General features: G+C 49.5%; 10 protein-coding genes across 10 annotated transcripts; 2 read left to right on the top strand and 8 right to left on the bottom strand.

The window, feature by feature from the left end:
• Positions 1-244: 244 nt before the first annotated feature.
• Positions 245-1,116, bottom strand: ASPVEDRAFT_89577 (RTA1 domain-containing protein; the record flags this gene model as incomplete). Its single annotated transcript, XM_040818652.1, has 2 exons — positions 245-882; positions 966-1,116. 2 exons carry the CDS (start codon positions 1,114-1,116, stop codon positions 245-247), a joined length of 789 nt encoding a protein of 262 aa, XP_040674113.1.
• Positions 1,117-2,746: 1,630 nt separating this feature from the next.
• ASPVEDRAFT_57473 (uncharacterized protein) lies at positions 2,747-3,700 on the bottom strand (the record flags this gene model as incomplete). Its single annotated transcript, XM_040815340.1, has 1 exon — positions 2,747-3,700. One exon carries the CDS (start codon positions 3,698-3,700, stop codon positions 2,747-2,749), a length of 954 nt encoding a protein of 317 aa, XP_040674112.1.
• Positions 3,701-3,952: 252 nt separating this feature from the next.
• On the bottom strand, positions 3,953-5,572 carry ASPVEDRAFT_144150 (MFS transporter; the record flags this gene model as incomplete). The annotated part of the gene is made up of 4 exons (XM_040807968.1): positions 3,953-4,089; positions 4,147-4,898; positions 4,955-5,338; positions 5,394-5,572. 4 exons carry the CDS (start codon positions 5,570-5,572, stop codon positions 3,953-3,955), a joined length of 1,452 nt encoding a protein of 483 aa, XP_040674111.1.
• A 714-nt stretch (positions 5,573-6,286) lies between these two features.
• On the bottom strand, positions 6,287-7,339 carry ASPVEDRAFT_34512 (uncharacterized protein; the record flags this gene model as incomplete). Its single annotated transcript, XM_040810860.1, has 1 exon — positions 6,287-7,339. One exon carries the CDS (start codon positions 7,337-7,339, stop codon positions 6,287-6,289), a length of 1,053 nt encoding a protein of 350 aa, XP_040674110.1.
• Positions 7,340-7,704: 365 nt separating this feature from the next.
• ASPVEDRAFT_393802 (uncharacterized protein) lies at positions 7,705-9,555 on the bottom strand. Its single transcript, XM_040811907.1, has one exon. It carries the CDS (start codon positions 9,276-9,278, stop codon positions 7,737-7,739), a length of 1,542 nt encoding a protein of 513 aa, XP_040674109.1. The 5' UTR covers positions 9,279-9,555; the 3' UTR covers positions 7,705-7,736.
• Positions 9,556-9,766: 211 nt separating this feature from the next.
• On the top strand, positions 9,767-10,766 carry ASPVEDRAFT_47496 (uncharacterized protein). The gene has a single exon (XM_040813796.1). The coding sequence runs from the start codon at positions 9,863-9,865 to the stop codon at positions 10,484-10,486; it is 624 nt and encodes a 207-aa protein (XP_040674108.1). The 5' UTR covers positions 9,767-9,862; the 3' UTR covers positions 10,487-10,766.
• ASPVEDRAFT_89572 (uncharacterized protein) lies at positions 10,630-11,736 on the bottom strand (the record flags this gene model as incomplete). The annotated part of the gene is made up of 1 exon (XM_040818651.1): positions 10,630-11,736. The coding sequence occupies one exon, from the start codon at positions 11,734-11,736 to the stop codon at positions 10,630-10,632; it is 1,107 nt and encodes a 368-aa protein (XP_040674107.1).
• A 533-nt stretch (positions 11,737-12,269) lies between these two features.
• On the bottom strand, positions 12,270-13,159 carry ASPVEDRAFT_156008 (uncharacterized protein; the record flags this gene model as incomplete). The annotated part of the gene is made up of 3 exons (XM_040808500.1): positions 12,913-13,159; positions 12,444-12,833; positions 12,270-12,380 (listed from the first exon to the last, which is right to left on the bottom strand). The coding sequence occupies exons 1-3, from the start codon at positions 13,117-13,119 to the stop codon at positions 12,270-12,272; spliced, it is 708 nt and encodes a 235-aa protein (XP_040674106.1). The 5' UTR covers positions 13,120-13,159.
• Positions 13,160-14,783: 1,624 nt separating this feature from the next.
• On the bottom strand, positions 14,784-15,153 carry ASPVEDRAFT_47493 (uncharacterized protein). The gene has a single exon (XM_040813795.1). It carries the CDS (start codon positions 15,123-15,125, stop codon positions 14,880-14,882), a length of 246 nt encoding a protein of 81 aa, XP_040674105.1. The 5' UTR covers positions 15,126-15,153; the 3' UTR covers positions 14,784-14,879.
• A 267-nt stretch (positions 15,154-15,420) lies between these two features.
• Positions 15,421-16,560, top strand: ASPVEDRAFT_34507 (Zn(II)2Cys6 transcription factor domain-containing protein; the record flags this gene model as incomplete). The annotated part of the gene is made up of 1 exon (XM_040810859.1): positions 15,421-16,560. One exon carries the CDS (start codon positions 15,421-15,423, stop codon positions 16,558-16,560), a length of 1,140 nt encoding a protein of 379 aa, XP_040674104.1.
• Between the last annotated feature and the right edge of the window lie 22 nt (positions 16,561-16,582).

Below are 16,582 nucleotides of genomic sequence, written 5' to 3'. Positions count from 1 at the left end.
GGAACGATTAGAGATCTCCCGGTGGCACAGAAGAATAAGATTTATGGTTGCCTTGTGCTGTCTGACTCAGCGAGCTTAATTGTGAACTTTATACAACTTGACCACCTACCTCAGCCCTGGCTTCTGAATTACAAGTTAACTAGTAAATTTAGAGGAATTCATTATATCTATTATTTTCTATCACGCTATCTATAAACCTGTTCTACCCACTCAAATATTTCCTTAAACTATATACAATCTCTAATCACACCTCTCGCAGAATGTGATGTTCATCCTCCAGCGTCTTCCCAATAAAAATGTTCCCCGGATGGTAAAAGTGAAAGACAGCCTGCACGAAGAACATCGGAACAGAATCGAAGATATACATATACACCTCATGCGAGTACAGATACCCACCCGTCCCTTGAATATACTCAATAATGCGAAAAACACACCGCACAATAACCAAAGCAGACACCAGGAAGAGAATATGAAGTAGCCGGCGCCACTGACCACCACCAGACCAGCCGTATCCACAGTCCCGCAACCGGAGCTGGAAACTCCCAGAGACGTATAAGAAGAATCCGAAGAAGAGAAGCTGCACGAAGAGACCGACGATGAGGATCTTTTCGCCGAGACTGCGCATGCTGTTGATTGTCTGCATCCCACCGCCGGCTAGCTGGAGAAGGAAAGCTGCTACATCTCCGGTAACAAAGACCTTGGTTACTTTCTGCGGACTAATGGTTGACAGATGTGGTTTGCCGATATATGTGACAATCCGGCCGTATGTCATGTAGATAGTGGCGGCGTAGAGAGACGGAGGGAGAATAATGAACATTGACTGCAAGATGTAGGGAACGAGACTGTCAGGTTTACGCGCTGACATCAATCGGCAGATGTAACCTAGTGTCATCACTAATTAAAGCCGCTGGTCAGTCCATCTGTAATGACTGAGTTGTACTCTGGAAAATGTACGAGGAACTCACTATATGCGCCGACGAGGAAGGCAGTGAAAAACCATGTTCTGGTCCTGGTCATTTGAATCGTGTGGAATATGGCACTCCCTCCAAACAGCAACATTGCAAGAATGGCGCCTACGCTGCTCGGCTCGTAGGGGAAGTACCCTGTTGCACCCATGGTATGACCTTGATGTGCAGCGAGTATGAGAGAAATGGTTCGTGCACAAGGAACAAGGACAATTGAAGAACAGCCATGGTTACATTATGACTCTTATTGCTCCTCGTCGTGGATGCTTCCAGGCATCCAAGTATCGGCGTGTTTAAGAATGAGAAGACTACAAACCTCAATCAGTTACATACCAAGTATACGCGGAACGAGCGGCTCATGATTGGTTCGGACACCTGCCAAATACGCGTACTGAGCGCTTTCTGATTGGCCAACAAAATTAGAATGCAAAATGGAAAAGTGGATCTTTAATTTAAAGCACTGAATATCAATCACTATGAACTGCTCTAGAAGAGATTAATATTAATTCTTACGCAGAATGGACGTCCAGTTAAGACCAGAGATTCTAAATTTTCAAATAGATCTTGTATAAAGGGCAAGTCATACTAATATTTAAACTAGCGACAGGTCAATCTAGATAGTTGTAACTCTACTACTATACATGTCAACATCGAGAAGGATGTATTACACAAGCTGGGCAAAAGAGAAAGTACGCAAATCACGAGAGCTAAACCCAGCACTGATTTTGATCTTGCCCTCGGGTATCCTCCAATTCCGCGCCGTGGTGTCCCAGTAGCTGAGATCGCGACGTTGAAGCGAAAACCGGACTTGTCTCTGTTCACCGGCTGGTATGGTCACCTTTTCGAACCCGCGCAGCACCTGGACTGGAGTAGCTGGTGGCATGTTCTCAGGGTAGGAAATATAGAGCTGGACAACTGTGATACAGGTTTTGGTGCATCAATTTTCTCATCAGTGAATTCTTGGATTGTGTAATTTTCAAAGCGGACATTGTAAGCTGATGTCTTTCTCTTTTTTAGGAAGTGAGGGCCTTTAACAGATGAGAGGCTGAAGGTGGCACTTGTAAAGGCTGATTGACAAGAGAAACTCTAAAAAGAGGTGATATGTACTGTAAAGCGAGGACCTGTGAATTCCCTGTTGAGGTTAGTTTTACCCCTTTGGGGATAGTCACCCTGTATGCTGTATTATTATTACCCTGAGTATATAAGGACTGTTCTTGCTGTTCCTAATCCTCTCTCTTCTTAATTTCTTCTTTCTCCTCTTCTATTCTTCTATATTCTGTACCCACGCCATCGCGGCTTCTTGCCCTTGCCTACTCTAATGATATCCGCGCCCGTCGCCCTCTTTTTTAGTTAGAAATTGCAGCTGCACCTTTTTATCCGCGGGGTTGTCTGTTGGAGAAGTTGAAGAGGTGCTTGAGCTTATCGCCAAGGGAAAGATCAATCCTCTGATGGAGGAAATCCCTTTTACCGACATTGCAAAGGGGCTTGATAGACTCTCGAATGGTGGTGTGTTGGGACGGTTATACGCTGATCCGAGCAAAGCTTGAATCCCAGTTTCTTCTATCGCATGAGGCAACCTAAGTAGGAAAATATACCATAATTAAGTCCCAAGATATGGCCACCAAATAACCCGGAGGCAGACTTTGTTCGCAAGACACTATTTCGATTCTAGTACGTCAGTGGGCAAGATGTTACGCTGGTAGGTCTACCAGAGGGTAGTAATAATAAGAAATATACTATTATATGGTATTTATATAGTTAGAAAGTCTGGAGTATCTAAGCTAAAACCCTCGCTCAGCAAACTCCCTCTCCGTCCACAGCCATAATTCCTCCGCCATCCTCTCATCCCCCAAACTCCCCGTCCTGCCCACTTCTTTGAAAAAAGGAACATAATACGCCCCGCTCTTTACTTCTTGCGAGTTTGCAGTACTGGCCCATAACTGGTTCAACGCACCAGTAGGAATATCAACCGCAGCAACTCTCGTAAACAGACCGAAAACAAACCCCAAGATCGGGTTCGCTGTCATGCCCCCGCCGATATTCGTCTTCACCAGACCCGGATGCAGTGCCACAGATTTGATATGCGGGTACCGGGAAGCGTAGGACTGCGTGAAGTATATGTTCGCGAGCTTTGACTGCCCGTACCGGGCGACAGTGCTGAGGTCGGCCAGCGGGCTCGTCATACGGTCGAGTAGAACACCGCCTTTCGGGGCTGCGCGGTAGATCTCAGAGCTGATGTTTATGATACGGACGTCTCTGTCTTTAGCAGGGCCAGAGCCAGGCGTTCTGGCAGTTGCTTCGAGGATCGGGAGGAGTAGGCGTGTGAGGAGTGCTGAGCCCATATAGTTCGTGCCGAATTGGATTTCGTATCCGTCTTCGGTCAGACCGGGTGGGGAGCCAAAAACGCCAGCGTTGTTTACCAGGACATCGAGATGCTCATTTTCAGAGAGAAATTGGGCTGCGGCAGCTTTGATGGAGGAGAATGAGGCGAGGTCAATTTCGAGGATGTGGATTTCGGCGAGAGGGACGGCGGATTTGATTTCAGAGACTGCTTCTTGGGCTTTCGTGAGGCTGCGCGCGCCCATGTAGAGTTTCGCGGGGCTGTGCTTTGCTAGTTGCTTGATGCATTCTTTTCCGAGGCCGTTGTTGCCTCCTGTCACCAGGATGGTTTTGTCGGATAGGTTGGGAATATCTCTGTCGGGGTTGTAGGAGGGGCCTGCGCCGAAGAACAGCATGGTTAGGAATGATGGAGTAATGCTACTAACTTAGTATAAGGGTTACAGGTTACACAAGGCTGGAAATAAGCTTCATATACTCCTACAGCAACATGATTGGGAATCTGGATGATGCGATCTCGGCGTTCTTAGTGAACAAGTAAGAAATGCCGAGGCTGGCCGAGAAGATCCCGGAGTGATTTGTTATCGTCCGTCTTCTTGACTGATCATCCCATACCACAAAAGAAAAGCATATAATACGCTGATTTACTCTCACTTGGCAGTCTCATAGTTACTCAAAGCTCTCAACCTCTTTCCATACTTGACAAAGACCCACGGAACGGGCAAAAGTGCCACTGCAATAAACCCTAGCAGGCTAGATGCCCACCCTGCACCAAGCTTGGTGTACACTACAAGACGTGTCAGGATAAATATTTTCCCTGTCATGATCAAAGGAAGATACGCACTTTGAATGGTAAAAAGAGGAAACGCAGCCCCGAGTCCATAACGTGCCAAACCATTGGCGCTCATGGCACTTGCGACAGTGAGACCATGATAAGTATCAACCAGATATTGCGTTGTGCTCACAAAGACACAGAGATTTCCCCATGCAAACACGGCAATTGCAACGACGGAACTTGCCCAGGAGATATCAGCTCTAGCAGTCCAGGCAAACCAGAACAGTCCGATCGGCAGTCCAACACTACCTATTAGTGCTGGATAGAGGCGGTATTCCGGTGGTACTTGTCCATCTGGATGTTTTGCGACTTTTGTAAGGTAAAGGAAGACGTTGCATAATATGACTGTCACAGTTCCTAGTAGACATCCGACGACAATGGCCAAGAAGACGAGGCCGGAGGACTCGATATTGAAATGATAGATACCCTGGAAGATCAATGGGAAGGCTGCGAAGAACGAGAAGAGTGTCGCAAATTCACAAGCAACGTAAAGGCAAACGAAGCCAACGATGGGTTCGGTTAGGAGCATGTGGATGGGGCGGAGGAGAGAAATAGTTACAAAGAGGCGCAGCTTCGAAGAGAGAGGGGCCGACGGGGGAAGCTCTAGTCCGAGTTCTTTGGCATGACGACGCTTGATGACAGGGTGGAAAGTCTCGTTGGCAATTGCAATTGTGATGCCAGTGAGGATAGCAAAGAAGATCATTGTCCACTGCGTCCATCGCCAGCCTTTCCGATTGACAATGAAGCTTCCAATAACAGGCCTAGGAAATCGTCAGCAAGATAGCTTGGACAGAACTTGTTACTAGAAGCACTGAACCCCAGACCAGGACCCAAAAAGGGCGTAAGAATGAAGATAGCCGAGGGAAGGGCGCGGTTGACTGGCGTGAACGTCTCATTGAGAGTCCCGGCCGCAATCGCCAGAGTTGGTGCGTAGCAGAACCCAGTCAAGAAACGCAAGACACAAAGGCCAGAAAATGTGGGACATAGCCCAGCACCCAGAGTAAACAAGGTGCCCAGGCCCATTGCTCCTATGTAGACCGGGTATCTCCCAACAGTCTCAGAAAGAGGCCCTCCCACGATGGGACCAAGGGCAAGGGCGAAGACGTAAAGTGACAAGGGTAATATAGCGACGGTGCTGCTGACACCAAACTCCTCCATGAACTGCGAGTGAGCAGGCGATAGGATGGATACTCCAACGGTTCTGCATTATATGTCAGATTCCAAGCAATCTACACTGCGCCGAAGGAAGAACCAACGTGGTAAAACCCGCCCAACCAATCATCACCACTTGCAGAGCCTTTTGACTTGTCGGCCAGTTGTAAGGATTGCTCGGATCGTCATCCCAATTCCAGGTTTCACTGCGTCTGGGTTTCTCTGCAGTAGTCCCGAGTGCATTCTCGAGCGCATCGGCAGGCGATGACTGTAAGACTTTCATGGTACCGTGTATACCAGCCTCGGGGTCTTCCTCCAGTTGCACCATATTGAGAATATCCTGGAATGTAAGTAGGCAAGGCCGCGTCATTTATAGCCCAGAATGCAGTGCAACGATGGGGTAATCGGACTTGACGAGCATTGCGAGATCACAATCACTTCTCGCCCATCCTTCTACACAGCTGAGGCCGACTTTATATAACCCCAAATGTCTCCAAATCCCACAATCACTCAGAAGAAATCCCCAAAGGCCCCCAGAGTCATTTAACAAGCGGGGGCGTCCGAGGTCATCAAAGGTTGGACAACTTGCCCCCCGGTCGACGAGCATCTGATTGGTTGGGAGGCGAGCGCCATCCGAGGAACTTTGTGATTACTCAACATGCCCGAGTTATAAACATAAAGTAGAACACTATACGCCTAGCCAATTATCTCTTTCAGATATCTACAAGTAATTGATGCTTTCCCTCGTACAACCCAATGCAGGAACCCGCCCTGCAGTCGGGGCCCCTGGAAGCTGCGGTTCGCGTGGATAAACCAGTTAATCACCGCGAAGATGGCCATGGCCCCAACAACAGCAGAAGTGTAGTCTAGAATACAGAATTAGCAGGGTAATTACTCATGTTCCCGCCTGTCACAGGAAGCCGGGCAGGAAAGCAATACATGATCGTGACCAAGATTGCAAACATCGTCACAATGTTGGCCAACCATCCAAACGGTCCTAGACGAACATTTCTATTTCTCGCCAATACCTGTTCTGACCGTTTATTCCACAGGAGCAGGGCAACCGGAATTGCAAAACTGCACTGCTGGAGGAGCATTCCACTTCCCACAAATTATCCCGGTGAACAGACGTACAATCCAAGGCTACTGCACCAGCCACCGGCATCTCCTCTAGTTTGAGGATGCAAGACGCCTCTTCCAGGCCCGACGAGTAGTAATACTTTGATACCCACTGCGAGATTGACAACAGCTCTCGAGGCCGCGGGCTCATGAGTACAACATCAGGTTCCTTTTCCGGCTGGGGATCTTCGACTGGATCCCAGCCGATCATCTCGCCGCGGTATTCAACCTCGGCCATATAGTTCATGGGGAACGCAACAATGCCGTACTTGACCCCGCTGGCGAGGTCAGAGATGTCGAGAATAACCAGGCCATACTCAATATAGTCAGCCCGGAACAGCGTCGATAGCGGCTGAAACTGGACATCACTAGGGCGGGTGCGGTTATCACGAGTATCACGCAATAACGCCAGCAAAACACACGTCGCGGTGAAGGGAAACTTGCTTGGTGCATCATCGCGCCACGGCAGCGGGGGCTGTTGTTGCCCTGGCTCCCGCCGCTTGTACCAGGGCACGAACGGGGCCTGCGCGGTGTCGGACACGCTGGGCCGCTCATGAATTGGAGGCTCGTCGTCCTGAGACCGACGATACCAGTCCTCCGCGAGCGCCCTCTCAGCCTCCAGCGGCGCGCCGTTTGCGGGATCCGAGAGAATTTCGGTCAGCGCAAGGATATCAGTTACCATACAGTACACTCGTCCCCAGGATATCTGTGAGTTGTATTCATCATGGTACTGGCGGCAGGCCACGGCAAGGGAGCGGCTGGCGCCGCCGGGACCGACATTGGCGACGACAGCGAAGAGGAAAGAGCGAGGGGTTCTGGAGTAGAGAGTCGTGTATCCCAGCATAATAATTGTATTCCTTGAGCAGCTGAGGGGGGATATAAGAAAGAGAAAAGGCCAGCAAAAGAGGGGCTGGCCTTGGCCAAGATTCATTATATCGTCCCCCAACACAAACCGAAGCAGAATCACCACCAGGCGCGACAGGTGTCTGATGGGCAGCAGAAATCCAGTTGAGTGAGGAACCGCGGGTAATGCGAGAAGAGGTTCTTATATCATGCTTGAATATATATTGACATACATTCTGTTAGTGACAAGTAAGCTGCTCTCTATAATCTTGAAAGTATATATATACATTGAAACTACAGCACTATAATATTACAAGGAAAAAAACGTATTTTTATTGCTTTTATATCACACCCATGCGCCGCGAAAGAAATCGTACCAACGTCAAATATACCAGCAGAGAATTTTTACCTGGATGATTGATAATAATTCGCACTGTCCTGTATCCATTAATTTTACGCCCTGGAACCGCAGTTCTAAGCGTCTGTCACCTTCCTCTACCTTTGATGGTGGGCTTGATCTTTTCCTCTTCGCATGACCCCTTCAACAGGCGCAATTCGCTTGTTTCACTGGCCCATTTCCTCCATCTATGTGTGTCCTGCGAAAAGCCAATCTTGGGAACTTGGGAAGTTTCAATCGCTGTCTCCAGGAGCTTTGCCCAAGCCTGAACACTAGCTTTGATATCCGCATCCAGGGCGGCAATCCAATCCTTGTGATTGTGGCCACATATATCACATTCAAGAGTTTGCGTGCGGTCCGTGAATTCAGCCAAAACAAGCCTCTTGATAATGATTATGTTTTTGCATTGAATCTGCAAAACGGGAACTTGCTTCGGATAGCACAGCTTGCTGCTACTGGCGGCATTCTCTCCACGATAGTATATGTTGTAAGAGCCCTCTCTTGGATGTGCCGGCGTGAGACATACAGTACCAGGGTTTCTCTGAGGTTTGAGCATTGCTGCCATGAGAATCTGCCGCACCTTGTTATCGGTTGACTTTCTGGCACGCTTGTTCATTACTGAGGCACCTGGGGTCGAGGGTGCATCCGACTGTCGAGGACTCTGTGTTGAATTACATTGCGACGCTCTTGCGGCAGGTTTCGATTGCTTTTTCCAGCCACCTTCATATTCACATACTCTTCCCGGTCCACGCACGGAATGCTTTCCAACGGGGGATGGGGAGAGAGTATGATTATAGATTTCATCATGACGGGAGGCAGGGGTTGTGCTAGGAGTCGTGGGTGCAATACTCGCGGAAGTTTGCGGAGGTGAAGTGATAGACTGCATCTCGGACTCATATACGTTGGCAGGTTGGACCTTAGGGCTGGTATCCGTCGGCATGGTCTCCAGTAGTGCCAACATGCGAGACTCGTGCGAGATAGAGGAAAAGTGAGCGGCACTTCGCATGCTCTGTCGCCCTTCATCGGTGAAAGTTCCGCCAGAATAGCGTAGCCCTTTCCTTGTGTCCCGGTATTGATGTTTCTCAAACCAATACTGAGCAGCCTCATGCACAAGGGGCGGTCTCTTCTGCGTATTAGAAAACGCTAGCACAACCCTTTGCCCCACTATAATTTCTAATTTATGAGAATTTAGAAGTAGGCCTTGCCGCTCCTCTGATTCCCCAAACCCAGGCCCTAATGGAATAAAGTGATCGGGGCCAGGGATGGGCGGAAGGGGAAAACGAGGAAGTTCGTCTTCCAGTGCTGTAGCAGAATGTGTCTTCGCATCAGAGGACATTTTTTGACGACCAAGAGACTGAGTGGGATGCAAATAATCCGGCGTAGCTGGAAGTTGGTTCCCAGGCCGCTTCTCCAAGGACTCATATGCCCGTTGGATCCCTTCTTCAGGCGGTCCAGGGTGTCCTTGTGATTGCACAGAAACAAAGTTCACTGTCCCATGGAAGTTGTTATTGTTGAGCTGGGCGCCCCCACCGGTGTTGTTGTTCTGCTTCCCCTGGTAGGCGCTGAAATCCGGCGTATCGTGGGCCATGAGGAGTGATGTTGCCAGAGCAGAAGAGCTGATGGATGGCATTCCAAACAACACCGGAAATAGCCAGCTACATATGTATGAAATGCGAGCAAATATACATTAGGTGACTCATTTCTCGAGTTTCACACATGAACAAATCCGCTAGACGTCGGGCATTTCTAATAACATGTGGCGAGGATTACAGGGTTGAAGGACAACATGTTAGGCTTCGTCCACACCGTAATTATTGGGATCGTTATCGCCACATCATGATGGAAATGCGAGGCTCAGCAGGGGTGTGACTCCCTACATGAACCAGTTCTCCCGCCTGGTCATCTGGAGATTCAGGCAAACATTTCTCTTTGACCGTATTGGTTTAAAAATGTGAAACGAACTGCCCAAAGGCTGTGGTTCATCTCTCACGAATCACACATTGAACTATTTCCTGACATGCAGCGCCTGATGTCATGGTGCAGGGGGGTCGAATTTCCGAGGGAGCGCAGAAAGCGAAAGCGACAGAGCCCAAAACAGAGCTCGCGGCCCGAAACTATGCGTTTTGTATGTATATCGGCTATTTAATGCCTTTCGTAAAGACTCATTAGTGCGAGAGATATGCTATGCCACGAATTCGGGTCCTCATTTCAAGTATGGCGAGCACCAGATTCAACCGCCTGGCTTCCGAAGCAATTGACACTGTCGATACCGCCGAGAGAAACTACAAGACAATCAGAAACGATAACCACCTTCCTGAATCCCTCCACGGGGTCGGTCAGACCCTGCAATCTGTCCAAGGCGCTCTCCGATCCATCCAAGGTCCAGTGGATAGAGACTCTATCAAGGCCTGTCTTCAGGCACTGACAGCATTCAACACCAAAGCAAAACTCTCCGAGAGGATTTTGGTGGACATTGCTCAGGCCCCCACTGACCGGCGTCTCGAGGCTTATCGGCAAGCTGTCAAAAAGAAACCTGGCGGAAACATGATTGAGCAATTGGCGATAGGGATGGTGGCTGATCTCAGTACTCTGGCGAGCCGCAGTACGGCCAAGAGGAGCATGGAAGGGCAACTGGAACAACTCCGGGCAGAGGTGGAAAGGCTGTCGAAGATGGAGCCGTCCATATCAGAGACACGGCCATACAACAAGTTCTCCAGCAGTGGCCCGGGGAATCAATTCAATGCTACTGGAGGAACTCAGAACAACAACACAGGAAGCGGCAACCAGTTCGCCAGCGTAACCTTTACTGGTCCGGTCAATTTTGGCCAAAGTGCATGACGCCGTGTTTTTCCTTTGCATCGCTGGAAATTGGACGGCGTCTACTGCCACGAACGGACGAGCATCGATGTTGGAATGAAAATAGTTTTGTTCATGAATTACCCTATATCCACAGGCTAGGGCTCGCTAGATGCGCCAAAGGGTCAGCCAAACGACACCGGCCCGTGAAAGCCACCAAAGAATTGATTCCCGTTACCCGTATTATTACTTTGTGATCCTCCATTGACGTTAAACTGCGAGCCAGAGCCAGAATTATTAAACTCGTAGTGCTTTGCTTGTTCCTCCGATCCCACCCAGGGCCTGTCGAATCGGGCACCCACAGGGACAAGAGTAAGAAGGACTTTGGCATAGGCAGCTGCAGATAAGGCTCCATAGCCGTGCCAATCGTCTTGCTTGTGGGAGTCACAATAATCGCATATACCGCGAATCACCAGACAAGGTAGTTGATTCATGAGGCCAGCAGCCTCCATCTCGAGGCACAGGATTCTTCCTCCTAGACGGTGGGAAATAAGGTCCCGTGTTTGTGCATCCTTAATGACCTGATTACCCGATGCAATTAGGCCATAGTGGATGCGCGGCTCATGAGACCTCCGTGGTAGGCGATCCACCAGCTGCGTCTTGTCACAGGCTGAGCAATCTATGGCATCTGTGCAGTGTTTATGCGCTGCGTTGAACAGCCAGTCCCTTCCCGGCCGCGAGAAATGCTCCTTTATGTATTTATGACTCTGTAGTGCTTTTGCGATGGTAGCTTGAAGTTCTAGACAATTGACCATGTGGTTGCTGCGCATCTGAGACACGGCGCTTAAAAGCACTGGCGGGGGCCGGTTGAATGAGCCAGTAGTCTCAAAAGACTTGTCAGGTAGCGCTTTGCCATGGTCATACTGGATCACACCGCCAGATATCCCAGACGGCGTGCTAACAACAACATCACCAAGACGAATGTCCCTGTCCCTGCTAGGTATGCCGCCGCCGATCCCGACCATAAGACCGTAGGAGATGGACGAGAATGTCGAGAGCATCTGAGAGAGAACGGTGGCTGCAGATGTTGTTCCATACGTGCCGGATGGCAGACAAACAAGAACTATATTATGACCGCTGATTCTGCCGAGTGTGTAGGAGTTTTGATCAGATGGCGCTTGCGGAAGAGATGGATGGATCTCGTCGAGCATACTTTTCGCGGCTGCCAGCTCCAGTGGCAGGGCGCAGATCCAGGCAATATCATAGTCGGTGTGTTGAAGCTTTTGGGCCATTTCCAGTCAATGCCCTAGAGGCTAAATAGAAATAAATTGTGGCCTGGTTTGGGTGATGTTATGGATATCTTAAACTACAAAGAGGATGATTTTATCTGGGCCAGCAGGTGGGACAATGCGCTGATGTTTTGACGCCCAATCGGGCAGATTAAGAATGGATGTTTTATGTAAGCAATGTATAACAGACCTAGCAATAGTTAATTAACTTAGCTATAATAATACTTAGATATACCTGTCCGCCTGCTTAACAGCCGAGAACTTATCCTCCTCTCTCCTAGACAAGGCTATTTATATTATAAATATATTCTAGCTTATTAGCTTTCCTAATATTATCAGGACCCTCTAGGAAATCCGCGACAGAGCTGCTGTTATAGTGTCTTAATTCTTCTATGAGGAGCTCACCCGCCGAATCCCAGGGCGTAGCACAAGGCCTCATATGTGCCATTAGCATCATGCCTAGAATAGGCTCCAAATGTAGACTTGTTTAGTTCACATTCGTCATTTACTATAACCATCAAGAGCCTGAAGAAACGCTATGGTACCCAGCGGGAGTCGTGCACAGATACACTATACCACAGCCTGGAGATACTCAACAAATACACAAAAAACAAAATGCCAAACGTGCCAAAGCAACATCCCGCAACCTGAAAGACACAGTTAGTAAAAAAACACCAACCCAAGTCCAATACAGGCCAGAGCATACGTACCACCTGATCCGCAACTGTCTGCCCCTCTCGGGATACACGGGTAAGGTCCCAAATAAAGACCAGATACCCGCCCATCCAGAAGTAGATGCTCCATTCTAATAGACCCACGGCCGCCTGCCAGATAAACATTTGGCTCCAACGCGGGATGCGCAGTCCGCTGCCTCCCGGGGAGGGGGAACTAAGCATGTTTGTGATGATAGCGTCCGAGTCTGAGGTACTCCCCACGCGGATAAGAAACACGCTCTGCTGCATCCCGAGTGTAACAGCGGTCACGGCGAGGACAAGGCTGTTATACCACGCGATGCGGATCATCGTCATGGGGATTATAGCGATCGTTGATAACGCGTCCCATGTGAATGAACCGACCACGGCGGCTGTCATTATGGCGCCCTATTCTTCGGATCGCCGTTAGCTAGACAAGGCCGGGGGGGCACTTTAAGTAGGATAGTTCAGATATTGGACGACAGACTATGATTCCAACTTGAGATAGCTGCGATATCGTCGAGTCCCTCCACGCTTTGATAAGCTGCGCTTGTTGTTCTGGGTCGGAGGTATTCACCATCTCGCTCATTGCGCGCTGCGTCACATTCCACGCCGCAGAGTGCAGAGGGAGCAGGCGGGCCAGACGCTGGGAAATGCTGGCTTTCGCACTGAGAAATGTGTCTTTGGTTGGCATTATTCGGGTTGTGGTATTTCTAAAACGATATATATTGTCCATTGCGATGTGGCACCAAGGGAGAGGGAAGACGTTTCCTACGCGAAAAAGGCTGAGTGGCGCTCTTTATATCAGTCAACGTCTGAGAATAACCAACGCTGCCTCTTGAAAAGTTATAGGCTACTTGCTTGGCGAGGCTGTGCTAGAGCATCTGGGATGCAGTGTGGAAGAAATGCCAAAAGCAAACCTGACATCTATTCGACAGCGGCGATGGCGCGTATTTCGGTTGGATTAATGACAAGGAACAAACTTCCAGTCAGATTTTAGTCTGCAGGGCTTGATTTTCTGGAGTATACGACGAATCCCTTCTCTTGATTGGACGCATTGTCCCCATAAGCGATCGTGGCATTGCTGAAGTGGATTTGGAGGACATGCAGGGGCCAAATTCAACAGCCTCGTTGCTTCATTCAAGCAGGGCAAAGACACCAATCTGCTTCGCCTCAGCCTCGCCAGCTACTGACATATAACCCCGCCCAGTTCATTTCATTCTTGAGTAGTCTTGAATGATCCGTGGCTTTTACGGAGTCTTATAGTTATTATCAGAGCACCCCTAAGCACCATGGGCAATGATCAGTCCAAAGTAACCAACTCCACCAGCAAGACAACTCGGCCAGGACCAGCACCATCACCAGGCCAGAAACCAAAGCCCGTACAGGCCGGCAGGGTCAACCGCAAAGTCGAAGGCGCACTCGCCTGGCCAGGGCGCGATAACGTCGACCCGCGAGCCCCCTACACGTTCGGAAAATGCTCCGACCCCGGCGGCCGATACGATATTTTTGGTGCAGCATCGCAGCGTCGCGACGATAGCAAGGACATCATCAATTTCTATCGCGTTGAGAATGGACGCGAGCAGACAATCCCTAGAAGCAGCTCTTATCAGCGGCGTGCTTGGGTTGTCGGCGTGGCGTATAACCCGTGGCGGGTTGTTAATGGATTCTCTTCGGGTGTGCAGCAGCAGTTGGCGCACTGAGGCGTCTATATTCGGCCTGTGGCTGCTGATCAGCAGGTGAGCGATTAGGCGTCTCCTGGCCGAATACCTTGGAAATAGCTGACCAAACGAGGGACCAAACTACCAAATCTTCGGAATGAACTTCCGGAAGGAATACAAAGGCGAACTAATCCTTGAGAACGTCTGGGGAACTCCAGGAGAGCAGGGAGAAGGTGTTTGGAAGAAGACTCTCTCCCCTAGGGATTTCAATATAGTGCAAGAAAGGGGCCTAGAGGAGGTAGTCATGTACTTCAGTTTCGAAGAATTTGTGCTGAACCGTGAGTTCTATCCCAGTCGAACCTACGTCAACCCCATTGACTCTTATCCAAGTCCAACTCGTACTCTGGAACTTTGTCCGTCAGCGAAAGAGTAGCGGTCAGGGTGAAATCGACCAGCATCATGGCTCTTCCGCGGCAACTGCCAGCACTTCGTGCGCAACGTCATGGCAACGCTAAAGGCCCGCGGGTGGCAGCAAAAGGACAGGCTCCATCGTCCGTTCGACCTCTATGAACTTGAGAGAGAAATGTTGGAGAAGCTCAGCCACGAGATCCGGGAGGCGCGGCCTGAGGAGCTGGAGTATTACATGCACCGTATGTGCCTGCAGCTATTCACACCCGACACGTTGAATCGTGCCCCGGGTTTGATAGGGAAGCATGGAGCGCCTAGTGGGATGCCACCGGAAGCGAGTAGCAGGCCTGGTGGATATAGATAAATCGGTACTCATTAAGACCTGTCAGGTCCCCACTTTCAAATTCAATATCATGACATGGGTGACGATATCAACGTGGTCAAATGTAGACGGACGAGGTTTGTTATCAAGGTATGCTAACATGAATAAACTCGCCCGATATACAGGTACAGTACAGTATATGGCAATACAAGTATAGTTGACAAATTGAAGAGGCATCTGAAGGAACTGGCGCCTAATCTCGAGAAGGAGTGGAATAAGATCGAATATCAATGTTGTCAAGACGTGCATGGAGGTGTGATTGGAGGGGGACAATGGCTTGGGCCGGCTTTCTATGAAGAGCCTCTAGGGCTTCATGTTCAAAGTCTATTACTTGTTTTAATATTGACCTCATTCCTGATCAGTTATCGCGTGTCTTATTTATATTACTATCAGCTAGTCAGCTGACCAATCTATGTAATCGCAAGAACTATATCTCGCCTGTTGAGTCCTGATATTAAAATCTTACAGGATTAGTAATACCCTGACCAGCCGCCAATTCAAGTCATCCAACTCCTCACGTCAGCATCACCAACTCGCAACCACCATGTCTCTGAGACGCAAGGCCTGTAATGCCTGCTATAAGGGCCGTCGCAAATGCAACTTGGCCTATCCTACTTGCGATACATGTCAAAGGACGAAGAAGACCTGCCAATATGCCTATCCGCCGATTAGCCCGCCTAGAAGCGACAACCATTCAACAGCGTCCGACAGCTCTATAGCTCAGCTAGCCATCCATGACGACACTTTGGAATCCTTGCTGAGCATAATCAATGACTCTGATATGGGCTTTATGGAAACTGGCGATATCTCCGGCCTGCTCGAGCCATCCACACCATTTCCTGATCCAGGATTGGCGTCGAACCTGATGATCCCAGAGCCTCCGAGCCTACTGGAAACTACAGCGAGGTTCGTGGGCTCGCTTGGAGAGGTTCAGCCTATTCAAGGCAGCACTCAGTCATGGCAATGGGTGATTGACGAGCTAAAACACGTCCTCCCAGAACTCGCCCAGCAGGGACAAACAATCTTCATTCACCGAGATTTATACCGCAAATCTATGCCCCAGGCTATCCGGACGTCTTTGGGTGTTTCTTCCATGTCTTGCATGCTATCCGACACGAATAGGGAGATGTTATTCCGCATCATAGATGCTGAGGTTCTCGGGTTGCTGCAGCCGAAGGACCCGACTAGCCTACTCGATGACCTTGCCATATTGCAGGCGTTGATTATCTATCAAACAGTCCGATTCTTCCACGGCGACATCACTCAACGAATGGTGGCCGAGCAACAGCAAGATATCTTGATGACATCCGCGCTGAAACTGGTTGTCCGTTCACAGTCCGAGCCCCCTAACACCCGGTACAGCTGGATCATCGCAGAGTCTATTCGCAGGACAGCGATCATCGTCTATATGCTCTACGGTGTTAATTCAATCTTCCGAGACGGTGTTTGCATCGGATTGCATACATTAGCGAAACTGCCACTGTCAACAACCCTCACTGACTGGGACTCCACGAGTGACCAGAGTACTACAGCCTTCGGTAGCATAATAACATACGAGAATTTCCTTGCCCGTTGGCTTGTTTCTACACCAAGAAGCCTAGACCGGTTTGAGAAGTTACTCCTTGTTCCATGCCAGGGACTGGATTCTGTGAACGCGTATACCAACTCGGCGGTGGCTTTATAGATCTGGTTCATCATGTTGAGTT

This window comes from Aspergillus versicolor (assembly GCF_001890125.1).
Source record: "Aspergillus versicolor CBS 583.65 unplaced genomic scaffold ASPVEscaffold_15, whole genome shotgun sequence".
Classification (NCBI taxonomy): domain Eukaryota; kingdom Fungi; phylum Ascomycota; class Eurotiomycetes; order Eurotiales; family Aspergillaceae; genus Aspergillus; species Aspergillus versicolor.
Note: the sequence above shows the minus strand (reverse complement) of the source record. Positions and strands in the feature narration are given on the sequence as shown.